The 13,010-nt window shown below is 40.7% G+C and overlaps 1 protein-coding gene and 2 long non-coding RNA genes across 3 annotated transcripts; all 3 read right to left on the bottom strand.

Annotated features, from left to right (window-relative positions):
• Positions 1-18: 18 nt before the first annotated feature.
• LOC127143506 (uncharacterized) lies at positions 19-992 on the bottom strand. Its single transcript, XR_007814982.1, has 5 exons — positions 947-992; positions 654-831; positions 492-545; positions 188-397; positions 19-56 (listed from the first exon to the last, which is right to left on the bottom strand). It is a non-coding gene; the product is annotated as an uncharacterized LOC127143506 (long non-coding RNA).
• A 90-nt stretch (positions 993-1,082) lies between these two features.
• LOC127143479 (uncharacterized) lies at positions 1,083-1,510 on the bottom strand. Its single transcript, XR_007814929.1, has 3 exons — positions 1,456-1,510; positions 1,320-1,364; positions 1,083-1,137 (listed from the first exon to the last, which is right to left on the bottom strand). It is a non-coding gene; the product is annotated as an uncharacterized LOC127143479 (long non-coding RNA).
• Positions 1,511-2,661: 1,151 nt separating this feature from the next.
• si:dkey-21p1.3 (collagen alpha-1(XV) chain) lies at positions 2,662-11,375 on the bottom strand. Its single transcript, XM_018673320.2, has 9 exons — positions 11,236-11,375; positions 10,048-10,243; positions 7,619-7,720; positions 5,741-6,976; positions 4,924-4,977; positions 3,805-3,924; positions 3,257-3,295; positions 2,895-2,948; positions 2,662-2,760 (listed from the first exon to the last, which is right to left on the bottom strand). The coding sequence occupies exons 1-9, from the start codon at positions 11,373-11,375 to the stop codon at positions 2,662-2,664; spliced, it is 2,040 nt and encodes a 679-aa protein (XP_018528836.2).
• Positions 11,376-13,010: the final 1,635 nt, after the last annotated feature.

The raw sequence follows: 13,010 nt of genomic DNA on the forward strand, positions 1-13,010 counted from the left end.
AGTAATCTTACGGGATCACCTGAGGGTCCAGGCTTTCCTGGATTCCCATTGGCTCCCTGTAATGAGAAAGAGCAACCATGAACTCAGATTTCAACAAACTAATTACTGCATGTCTAGGTTTATATCTTCTCTGTTTTCTCTGGTAATAAATGTTGCCTCTGTACACGCTTCTGCCTCGTTCTCTTACATTTAGTCCAGGTGATCCAGGTTCTCCTATTTCCCCTTCATCTCCTGGATCACCCTGGTGAAACACACAGAAGGCAGATGACAGCGACATCCAAAAATGTATAATTGCAATCTAATACAGCATTACAATTTTTAATCCCCCCTTTTTTTCTTGAAGTGTACTCACAGGGTCCCCCTTAGGACCCAGAGGCCCATCTGGTCCTGGGTTTCCCTGAGAGAAAAAAACATAATGAAGTTTTTTTGTTTGTTTGTTTGTTTTTTTTAAATTCCACAGGTATTGTCATTAAAAAATGGTCTGATTATACCTGAGGGCCACGGACACCAGGAAATCCAATTGTTCCATGAGGACCTGGCTCTCCCTGAAGCAAAGCACGTACGTACACGGTTAGACAATTATTTTAAGTAAGTAAATGTCATAGGCTTATTGGTCTCTGTGAGAGAGAGTACATCTGTAAGTGTCTTGTCACCTGTGGTCCAGCTGGTCCTCTGGCACCAAGTTCACCTTGATGACCCTGAAAGCATAAAATATTTTACAAATATCTTTTTATCATTTGGATTGGATGGAATGTGATTAACTAGTTGTTTACTTACTGGAGGTCCTTTAACTCCTAAGACACCTTTCAATCCTCTGGGTCCCATTTTGCCCTGAGGAGAAGACAAATTAATGCATGCCCCTCTTAGTAGTTCATTGTTAAATCCAAAATAATTATTCAATCTAGTATGATATCTCTGTGGCAGTGTACTGTGTTATGTAACTTACAGGAGGGCCTGGTGGTCCACTAAAGCCTGGAGCTCCAATTTCTCCCTGGAAACAATAAAAAGTAGCAATGTCTGTGATGATGATGTAGAATATTTACATAACTATTGCTATTATTTAAATAGCTGTGTGGCACTGACCACAGTCCCTGGTGGTCCTGGAAAACCAGGAGGACCCCTGGCTCCGGGCAATCCCTGTAAACACAGCCATGAATCATTTTAAAGACCGATTCAGAAACCATCAATATAAACCCAAATATTCATTTTCAGCATTGGAAAAAGTTCTCATTCTTTTCGAAATTGGACCGTAAAATTGTTTAATAATTATAGAACCACCAAAGAGGCCATCATTAAATAACAGACTCATCTGGACTTACTATGTAGCCGGGAGGCCCAACAAGGCCTCTGACTCCTTTATTTCCCTGTGAGACAGAAATTACAATCAAATATTTTAGCCCTCTACTCCTTAAAAAGCCTTGTGTTGTGTGGTGTGTGTTGGATCCTGAATCCAACCTTGTCTCCTTTTTGTCCTCTGTCTCCCTGAGGTCCAGCCTCTCCATGATAACCCTAAAGGCAGACAAGAAGGGGATTCGATCAGCACATATAAAACATGTGAAAAAACATCTGCAACAATACTGAGACATTTAGATAGAGAGATAGATAGTCACACATATATACTTGAGACTCCATAATTCAAATCCCCATAACATTAGAAGTCCAGGCCACTCTTACCCACTCACCCAGCTCCCCTTTACTGCCCTTCTCTCCTCTGTAGCCTTGTGGACCCTAAAGGGACAAGCACAAAGTGAATTATTAAGCTGCAACTTATGAGTACACACATCTTTTACATGTCTACCTGTGAGTGACCTACCTGTTCTCCAGGTAAGCCTGGAGGACCTGGGTCAGCATCCTCTCCTGGGGTCCCGTCTCTTCCTGGTCGGCCCTGGGGACCTGGGATACCCTGTGGTCCAGGACTGCCCTGTAGTACAACACACAATGTAATGCAGTTTGCCTGGTGTCATAGGAACTGTCACTGCAGAAAAACAGATAATAATTTGTAAATATCTTTTTCTCTTCTGATCACAAGTCAGTGATATTGAGTTGTACTGTAAAGTATCAAGTTCCACTGCATTCTGTTTGTTGTACTGTTAGTGTGTAATATAAAACTTGTTAATTCTTCATTTAGGGGTATTATTTTCTTGTTTTCAAACACCTTGTTGTGCACAGTACCATTGTAAATCCCCACAGTACCTTTAAGCACAACCTAGTGTATTCCAGCAGTGCTCCATCAACTATCTCAATTACTAAATTACACCCTGGCAACAACCATGTAAACCCAGCAGCCACCTGAAAAATCCTTGACACCATCCAGGTCACCGTAGCAGTTACCTAAAACACTACCTTAGTACACCCTATCAGCTATGTTGCAACACTTAGCAACCACATGTAACACCATAGCAGCTACCTAGCAACATTATAGCAACCACCTTGACGGCAGTGCACAGACATTATTCTATGTGGTTCCACATAAATTAGTTAGTGTAGTTAGTTAGTCAGAGACATAGGGGGTAGGAGTTACTATAAAGATGGAGTGTATGTCACAGGGAGAGCAGAGGCTGTTAAAATGTGTTGCCTTTCTAAATGTCTAACACTTGAAGAGGTGTGGCTAAAATGATCCTAAAGTGAAAGAAGTCAGCATATATGCTTACAAACAAAGACTCAATGTCGACTCTGATCAGATCCAACTAAAATAGAGATACCCACAATTTTCCCTTGAACTCCTTTTGGTCCTTGCTTCCCAGTGATTCCAGGTGGCCCCTAGAATACAAAATCAGCCACTGGAGTTGTTTCACAATCAATTTATATTTGGTTCTGTCATGGTATGATAATGTTTAAATCTGCATATCTGTTTAAAAATGGCCTTTTACAAGTAACACTATTTGTCTACTCACAATTGGTCCATCATCTCCAGGAGGTCCAGGAGGCCCCGGAGGCCCTTTAAGTTTCTGAGGATGAAAAACCACAACATGTCTTCATCGTATACATGTACCATATACATATTCATTAAACAGACTTTTGCTCCTGGTATTCTTTTACAATGACTGTAGATAAAGTAATAATGTATGAGTTGAATGTTGATTATGGTTGGTTGAAATACATCAGCTGTGAAGGATTTTCACTAACTGGATTTCAACTGACTTGTCTCAGTGACACATGACAACAAAACACTGCTCATTAACAAAATGTCACCAAAAATTTGGTTGCTTCAGGAAAAAAAATTCAAGTGTATTAATTCTTTAAAACAAACACCTACTGGCCAGGAAGACACCAACTTTTTGTAGATCTTATTTTTCTGCAAAGAAACAACACAAACAAACTCAGAAAGAAAATAATAAAATTTCAGAACAAGAGCAATAAGAAAACATATAAATGTGTCATAAAATATGTATCTAAATTGGCAAATCTAAACTAAATTGCAAGAATAATGTACACCTTCATCTGTTTTGTAAGATATTAAATGACAATTAGATACATAAAAGCCCAACAATACCACTAACAATAGTAATACCACTAATGTTAATTCACTTGTAATACTAATACTACTAATATTGCATACTTGATGTCATGTTTTGCAAAGACTAAAGAAACCAATAGACAAACACTCTCAATATTTATGAGAAAACAAGGCAAACATTAGCAAAGACTTTGAAACTGTATGTATTCAGTCAACTGAAGTGGTAAGTAAACTGACATAATATTTGTTATTTTATCATCCATATTCATTCTCTCAGCATAAACTCACACAAATGTGCAGCACAGAGTGAGTCTGGTTAATGGTGTAGGGCCACAGCAAGAGTTTACCTTGAACGTCTCCCACTCCTCCTCAGAGGTTTTAAATACAACAATGGCAGGCATCCCAGGAGGACCAATGGGGCCCCTGTATCCTGTCCGCCCAGTCCTGCCCATAACGCCTTGATAGCCCTGAGAGGACAGGAGATAATATACCTGTTAGTGTGTGTGGAAAACAGAGCTTCGATCACACTGTATACAGTCTTGATCACTACTGCCCAAAATAAGAATCTCCACAGGAATCTAACAAAACCTGACATATAAACTGCCTATCAGGCTCTTGGGGCTGTTGCTGTGTTATTTAACAAAGCTTAGGTTTATAGAGCCATAGCTGTGAAATAACTTCACGTATCACCAAAATTTAATGCATCGAGATGTAATTGTGTGGTAGAGGTGTTGATAATTAGCTGACAAGGTGAAGAGCCCTGGTTTAAATTCAGTAAGGCAGGCAGGTGAGACACAAGGACAATAAGTCAATTCATAACTTATACGGGCTTGTATATTTCGTTGATTAGATCAGTATTAACTGATGTTTGTGAGAAATACAAGTGACACTTATATACAGATGACAAAGATAATGTGGAAGATGATGTAGACGACCTCTCGCTGTGCAACACATGGCAGATATCTGGTTCAGCTGTAGTCTAGCTCAAATTTAACTCTGGTTTGGTACCAGTTAAACTGACCTTGTAGCCTCTTGTGGCTAACCTGTTAGCAAACAGCTACCTCACCAACAACTGCAAATTTGCCCATCTAGCAGACACAGAACAACATGACTAAATACTATTTGGTTATGTAAATGTAATTTTGATTTTTTTTTTCACCTACATCTTATCTGTAATTTTAACCAATCAATAATAAAAATGACTGGACTTGTATGCTTTCTTTACCAGCTATTGCCTTTTTCACTGTGATCTGAGCTTGTCTTCTGCCCACTGAATTATACATGGGGTTGATGAGAGCAGTGGGACTCACATGGCACACACACACATGGCCTTAGAGTTAGTTGGGCAATATGTTTGGCACAATCTGTTTATTAGCAAGACTTTCATATCACACTGAGCCATTCAATTAATATTAATACCAAACAATTAAAATAAATTCTTGATGGAGATGTAATTTGATACATACTTTGTCTCCTTTAGGTCCTGGTGGTCCTGTTAGCCCAGGTGGACCCTGCAATCCCTAAAGAAAGAGTGAGGTAGAACAAATAAATCTGGGTAATTATTAAAATATAATGTACAGTCATCTGTTATGATTTATCAAAAAATGAAAATAATCAAAACATTTCAGAACTTTAACAGCACTGCTTTAACATGATCTCCCAGACAGGATTATTATAATTGAATTCTGGTGAATTAAGCTTTTGTTTTTGTTTTGTTTTCTTTTGCATTAATGGGTAAGATTTATATATAAAATACACACTATAAAAACACTGTATACAATCTTTACTCTGCTGAGATACCAGAAGTTGGATCTCATAGTTCAGGATTAGAGTACCACAGTTTAGCCAGAGGAGGGAGATGATGCATTTCATTGAAGAGTCCAAACCCTCCATTTTACTACCACAGATGGTACAAAACACACACACACACACACACACACACACACACACACACACACACACACACACACACACACACACACACACACACACACACTTGCATGGCTTTTCTAGGTGCCAGAATTGACATAGGCATATGTTGCCATCTCAGACATCAAAGCAGCACCGTGCAAACTCAATTTCATCCAAGGTCACGCCAGAAAATGTGATGAGAATATCACACAAATGTGGTCAAAATTTCCCATGTGGTTTGGTTATGCATTTACAACACTCTGTTCTCAACACCACCGTGAATAAATCTAAGTGTACCGAGACTTATAATGTGACATCCAGGTTTGATTATTGGTCATGAACATTAACTCCTAAATGTAAACAATGTCTTACCATTTGACCTCTGATCCCAGGTCTTAGTCCTGCCCCATGACGTCTGTCTGTGTATGTGGGCAGCTGATTGGCTACAGCCTGCTGTAGAGATTCAGTCTCTGATTGGACTACAGAGTCTTCACTGCTGAACTGAGAGGTCCAATCAAATGAAGACAGACTATATTCCTCAGAGATGTCAGTGTCATTATCATAATTTTCTTTTTCCATCTCTGCGCCCCTTTCCACATCCTCCACCACCTCTAAATCTATCTCGTCTTTATCTGTTTCTCTGCCACTCCCCTCCTCTCCACCAGGAAGTTCCATCTCAACTATGATGTCCCTGTTACTTAATGCTTCTCTGCTTTGTGGTGTGGGCGTTAAAACAGTCAGGTTTGGGGATAGGTCTTTCTGAGGTGCAGCAGAGTCCTCTGTCACTGCTCGCTCCAGAGATGTGTCTTCTTCTGCTTCTCCAAAGACTTTAAGGGACGATCTACCATCTACTGAAACTGGAGGTATAACCACTGCTGGTGATGCCTGATGTCCTGCCTCCCTTACTCCTCCCTCAGAAGAAGGGTACACGCTTGAGGAAACAAACCCTGATTCTGTGGTGGAGCCTGAGATGAGAGCAGATGTGGTAGCAAACTCAGAAATCTGTGGCCCATTAGAGAGAGTTTTTTCTGTACTTGCAGTTTCTGCATCTCCCCTTGTGGATTCTGATGTAACACCTGGAGCTGTGGGGTTCTCAGGTTGAATGTTTGGACTTGAAATGGCTGTCTCAACGCTTTCCAAGACAGATTTGCCACCACTTGTGGAGTCCTCCTCAGCTGCGTCAGACGGATGATGAACTTGTCCTGGTGTGTGGACAGAATCAGTCCTGGCTGTAATACTCCCTTCTGTTCCTTGTAGTTCCTTCACTGTCCCTGCTACGTCAGAGTGTGAATTAGAAATCTGCTCACGTCCAGTCAGAGAGAGAGGCTGCGGTTCCTTAGCTCCACCGTGAAGTGTTTCCTTACTCACAGTCTTTAGTTTGTCTTTTCCTCTGTTGGATGAGCCTGTAGTCTGGGTGTCCATGCCAGTCTGGGTTTTCACGACAGCTTTGGTGTCTACATCCTCTGTGTCTGTAGAGGTATGTGACCTCAGAAGGGAAGCGCTGTTCAGTGGATCCAGTCTTGGAGTTGTGTCTTCAGAGGAATTTCCAGGTCTGGGTGACACTCCACCGCCAGGCTGAGTGGTCACCTCATCCATAGCTCCGACCTCCTAGGAAAGATTTAAATCAGAAGAAATATTACATCATACCTTAAACAGAGAGCTAAGAGCAGGATATGCTAAGTAAATTCTGTATTGTTTTATAATCCAAGCACATTATAGAATAGCTCTAAAACAAGAATGATTAATCCATTCTAAGACATGAAGTAAATTCATAAACAACAGCAACAATTTAAACAAACTACACACAAAATGAAGACAATACCCCCAATATCTAAAGTAGAAATTACAGTTCAATATTCTGCTGTCTTTGGATGATATGGAAAGAGTATGTTCTGAAATGCAAACACTCCCTTAGCAAAATGCCTCTAGTGGAATCACACACAAGTACCACATGTAGTTAATGTCCAAAACAAATCCAATTTCTATGATGCTAAACCTCTCTGAGACACTGTGTGGCTTCCACAGACAGACAGGAATGGTGCTAACACATACACCTTAACCAGCAACTGGGGCTGTGGATAAATATTGTGACATTAGATGGAAAATGTCTGGTTGTAAAGTTTATAATGTCAGGAAAAAAGACCAATAAAATAGATTATATTATAGATTAGATTATATTATAAGGACATTGAGTGAAAACCTACACTTTATATCCATGTTTTATACGTGACAGTAGTGTGTTGTTTGTACCTGTGTGTCTGTCAGAGCTGAGCATGTGCTGCTGTAATCATGACAGTGCTGTTCAGCTGCTGTGGGATCTCCCAAGACAAAGATCATCTGCTGGATGGTGCCCTGAACACACCACAAATGCACACATACAAAGGGCAGAAGATGATCAGAGGTTCATTCCAACGCTTAGCTTATAGCTTCAGTGAATTTTCATTTTTTCAGCAGTTACTGTTTCTGTCTGCTACAGTGTCTTTTTTTGATATTACCACTAGGGGGCACCAAAGTCAGAAATATTCAGATCTTACACAGGTAATGTGAAGGTTGCAGAACAGTTATGCAACATTACACTGAACTTTTAGAACTATAAAACTGTGATTCATACATCTATCTATCTTACTGTGCTGTGGATCATAAACTAATGCCATTTTTGTTCCTTTTCATCCAGAGAAAGTGGAGAAAAAGAGAGAACTGAAGAAATGTTGGGAATTCTGGCACAATTTTCTTTTTTCAGTTTTACATATGGATGTGTAAAAGGAATACTCTTGACTGACTGACTAACCTTACAACCAAATAACTCAATGATTCACTTGACAAGCTCTTTGGTCATAGTTAAATTGTGCAAAAAGATTTCAGTGACTGTGCCTCAGTGGAAATGAGGAGAAATGCAGACATTATAGAGGACATATAAATCAGTTAGAACAAAAAACAGTGAACATGTGACACTGAGTATGCTTGAATAAGTGTAACCACCATGTGTAAATACCATCATCACTGCTTTAAGAGACTGTCAGGCCTCGCACTGCGTTCACATCTGACTATAACTAGTCAATGCTTAATGCAAATGTGACAAAGTGGGTGACATTTTCTCCAAGTCATTTTACAAGGTTGAAAAGAAAGTCTTTCCCTGTGCCTCTCATCCTCTCACATGTACGTGCAAGAACCACGGAAAACCAGAAATGCAGAAATATTTGAGCTACCGGTGATACACCATGTAAAAAAAACCACATGAGGACACTAGTGCAAAGCCAACAGCAGTGCCTGCATTTACAGAAAACCACTTCAGCCCCATGAACTACCGAGGGAGAAAGGCTGGTTGCACATAATAGAGTGAGGTGATTTCTAGTGATATGTCTTAATTGTATTCAGCCTTTTTACTCCATAGAATAAATTCTGAGGAGTAAGAAGATAGGACTCAAAATGTCAAAAAGATAATACTTCAAAGCTATCCAGATGTCACCAAATGCTCTTGAGTAATATACATAAAACTGAAACATGGTGTGAAACTCCTCAGGGAGGCTGCAGAGAACCTTTTTTTGCTGATAATGAAACAGTCTTTTCAGAGTCCTATCTATTCTTAATCTATATAGACACCAACACTCAACATTTTAACGGAGACAAATGATACAGACAGACTTACACAGCTCAGCAGCAGCACCACCATCACCACAACAGCACCCTGCATAGCTTCTGATGAAAGACAACCTCCAGTCTCCTCTGACTGTCACGTTAGTGTCTTTAAGTCAGAGCTCCAGCCTGCCTCACACACTCCTCCAGGGGCTGCGCTAGAAAGACACACACACACCCCTCCCTGGAGGACTGAGCCCAGCGCTGGCTGACCACACGTTTACAGCCCAGAGAGACGATGGAATCAACAGGCAAACACACGTATCGTGACAGCAGGTAAACTCACACACACACATATTATATACTGTACATATATCCCTCTGCTTCCTGTGTCATCACAGTGCCACACAGATGAGCATCCACCACTTAGTCCTCAGCAAGTGGCCATGCCTGAGAGTGTGAACAACAACAGACACTGTGGTGTGCTGACTACTGGGGCCTGTTACTATACAGCAGGTGCAAGGCCTTAGCTTCCCATCTGGTCCAGACTGTCAGAGTAGATTTGTGTCAGATGGACAAGAAAGGTGAGACCTGGGATGAGAAATGAGATTTTACTGACCCCTCTTTTTTTGGCAACAGTTTCCTCCCCATTGAATCCAAACACAAGACCTACATTTACAGATTTGTCAGCATAGGGTTAGAAGTAAGATCCCTCTAAAAGGTTTACATTTGTCAGACAACAGGTCAGTTTAATTATACTGGAATCCCTATTTTTTTCCCCATAAATCCTCAGAAAGGACTTAATTATATTGTTGATGGAGGATCCCTAGATACCAAATATTTTAAGAGGTTAACCTCCTACTATAGCAGATGTCATGCTTAATAACAAATGAATCAAATGTGGTTTGTTTCCCACCATATGACTGCGTTCTGCTCAATTTGCCATTGAACTTCACATTGAGCCCTCCCTCCCTCCTCCACCTCTGTTGTCCAGGGCCAGGAGGGGAGGACTGTGGCCCAGGTGAGGAATGTCACACGAGGATCAGAAGAGCGAGGGGCTGCTGCCTGAGGAGGGCTGTGTCGGCCGGGTGAGGTCGGGGGCTTACGGTAAAGGGTGTGTGGTGAGGACGTGAAGCTCCTCCCAGCAGCGTCAGGCCCAGTGTGTCGATCTGCTGCCCCAAGCCATGTCGCCAGGGGGTGCTCTCCTGCAGACAGCAGTCCAGGTACAGCTTCAGTCTGGACAGGGAGATGGACAGGGAGAGGCTGTGCCACAGTCCATCCCACAGAGTAGCGGCAGGAAACCTGTCAGACAGACGAGGAGAGTTTTACTGTCACATAAAGCAAAAGATGACTGATGATTTGATGTTTTAGATATTGACAATGTTTCTGTTATGGCTTTGCTTGAGCTTAAAGCAGCTATGTGTATGATTTGAACATTGAAAACACTTGAAACTGCACCAGTTTTCACTGTTGTTTCATTTGCTACAAACAAAAACATGCACCATCAGAATAACTTGGTTGTAATAATTACACACAAATAGTAACTTTAAAACCAGCTGGAGCACCACTTTCAAGCTTCATTGGGAAGGTTGAGCTGGAGCAACTAAAATCTAAAAGATGTTTCTGATCAATATGACTCAAAGGCTGAGGATGTTTGATTTCCCTACATTATTTGGTATCTTTGAGGAAACATAATTTGTTCCAGACATCAGTGTACTTCCTACTGGTCACCAACAGGGGTTGATAACGCTACGTTTATAACGGTAAATAAAACAATGCTCCTTTAAAGCCCCTGAAAACTTGGTCCCAAGTATTCAGTATCTTTTGTAAGTTTTAATAATAATGAATGACTAGGCAATAACCAAAGTTCAAATGTTTGGGAAAAAACATTTTTAGATATTACTTATCAAGAGTTTAACACTCAAAAATTCAGACTATGTGGTCATGGTTCAGATTTGATCATCATTCATCAAATTTTGATTCAAATGTAGCAGAATCCTTATAGCTTTTCTCCAGCTGAGCCAAACCAGCATGAAAAGCACAGGTGTACCAGTACAGACAGGAATCTCTCAATTGAAATGATCAAAACTGTTTCAAATTCAGAAAATATTTTTTTATTTTTTATTGTACGACCCCACTGCACTTAGTAGGAAGCTAATAGGGAAAATAGGTTTTCAGGGGCTTTAAAGACAGAATCAAAAGGTGAACAATGTCCCTATAGCCCATACGTTATGTTTGCCTGTGGTTGTGTCAGTGTGTATACTGCGTGTGTGTGTGTTGTCATGTTTTCTCACTCATAGTGTTGCTCCCAAACACTGACGACAGTGAGGAGCTGCGGCCCCACCTTCAGCTGGAAAAGCTCCTCCCCCTCCTGCCCTAAAATAACCAATAGCGTCCTCTCCTCGGACCAGCGCTGACCCAGACGCAGACGCATCAGCACACTCAGCTCATCTGGAAACCTGTCATGTAAACGTTAGCACATTCACAAATGAATGTACACATACAAAAGAGTCTCCCACACTCACTCATACATGTGTCACAAGGACACACGTCCATTTTTACTGAATTATTCACTGGACATGGACAGCTGTGAGATGTGGGTGTGCAGGACAGTATGGATTTTAAACTCCATGGCTGTGGTGTCACAGACTGTTCTTGCAGAGAGCCGCTTCGCATGTGAATGTAAACTGTATCACAAAGCTGACAGATTCAGACGGCATTAGCACTCTGTGCGTTAACATTCAAGGTCAAGTTTAACACCAAAGCCTTGAGCTAAATCCTTTGAACCTACACATCATGGAAAGAAAATCCACCCTAGATAAACAAGTTCACCGCGGTCACATGTGACCTTGCCAACTCTCTGAAAAAGAAAAGTAACCCTTCCTGTAAACATGGGTTAAACTGGTCATTTACTGTGTCTGTAGTGGCACAGGAGTCAGCATTGAATTTATTGTATAATATGTATAAAAAATTCAACTCATTGAGCCTATTTTGCAAAATCAATAGAATTAGTGTGTAAAACTGGACTGTGATTCATTGTGAACTGGTCTAGGTAAAGTATTTTCTGTACTTTCTGAACTCACTATTTTTAACCTGGGCCGTCTTAGTTCCTTCAATCCACTCTTTAGCCTAACTGTTAATACTTACAGCAGTCCAAACACTGTAGCTGTTGATAGAACAAGTGTGGCATATTGTCCAATCTGATATGCTGGACATCCTCGGCCATCTTCTGCAGCTGAGACATTGTAATGAGTGGCTGACTGCATGTCCAAAAGCTGCAAAAGATCCACTTCTGCAAGGACAAGACACAGATTATAGATTATCAGTCTGGTATCTGAAAGTATATTTCTAACAAGATTGATGCTGTGCTTAAATAGGTTAAAGCTGGTATGTTGACTAATAAACAGACATTAGATACAGTGAATCAACAAACAGTAACATTTCTCATTACAGAGAGCAGACTAGCTTAAAAACATACTGGACCAGATGATGCTCTCCTCTAGTATGATCAGTGTTATTCCTAAAGCAAACCGGAAAGCTGTGGAGAAACTTTGCATGCTCAACTTCAGAGCATCAAAATATCAGATTGTTTTCAGCAGGATTGTAACATTTACCATTAAAGCTGCTGCTTTTGGTGGGTGTGTCATGCCTCATATCGACAGGTTAAAGGTTTAATGTTTGACATTTAAAAACTGTACATATTCAGATTGTACAGTGACAAAAACCAAATACAACACACTTGATATCAACATGACGCCACATGCTGACTAATCAATTAGCAAATAATTTATACACTTAGATATAATTATTAATAATACATGGTTACTGCTGTAAATCAACATAACAGACAACAACATCCAAAACACGATGTCTGACTCATCCACTGCATAGAATACTGGAAATTGACATTGCTGATTCAAGTGGATGAGTGATGTTCTCAGTAAGAGGCGACAACTTGTGCTCATGTGGTGAAATCAGTCACGATGAGGCAGACTTACCTCAACTGTTCCCCTGTGTATCACTGCTTTTAAACTGCTGTGAGAACTCTGGATTCACAAATCCATCCATC

The sequence above is a fragment of the Lates calcarifer genome, linkage group LG17 (genome assembly GCF_001640805.2).
Source record: "Lates calcarifer isolate ASB-BC8 linkage group LG17, TLL_Latcal_v3, whole genome shotgun sequence".
NCBI classification, from domain to species: domain Eukaryota; kingdom Metazoa; phylum Chordata; class Actinopteri; family Centropomidae; genus Lates; species Lates calcarifer.

Coding starts and splice junctions, on each gene's coding strand:
- si:dkey-21p1.3 (XM_018673320.2), bottom strand. CDS start 11,375: ATGCGTCTGCGTCTGGGTCAGCGCTGGTCCGAGGAGAGGACGCTATTG. Junction 10,244..11,235: donor GTTTGGGAGCAACACTATGA/GTGAGAAAACAT, acceptor TCTGTCTGACAG/GTTTCCTGCCGCTACTCTGT. Junction 7,721..10,047: donor CTCACCACACACCCTTTACC/GTAAGCCCCCGA, acceptor TGGTGTGTTCAG/GGCACCATCCAGCAGATGAT.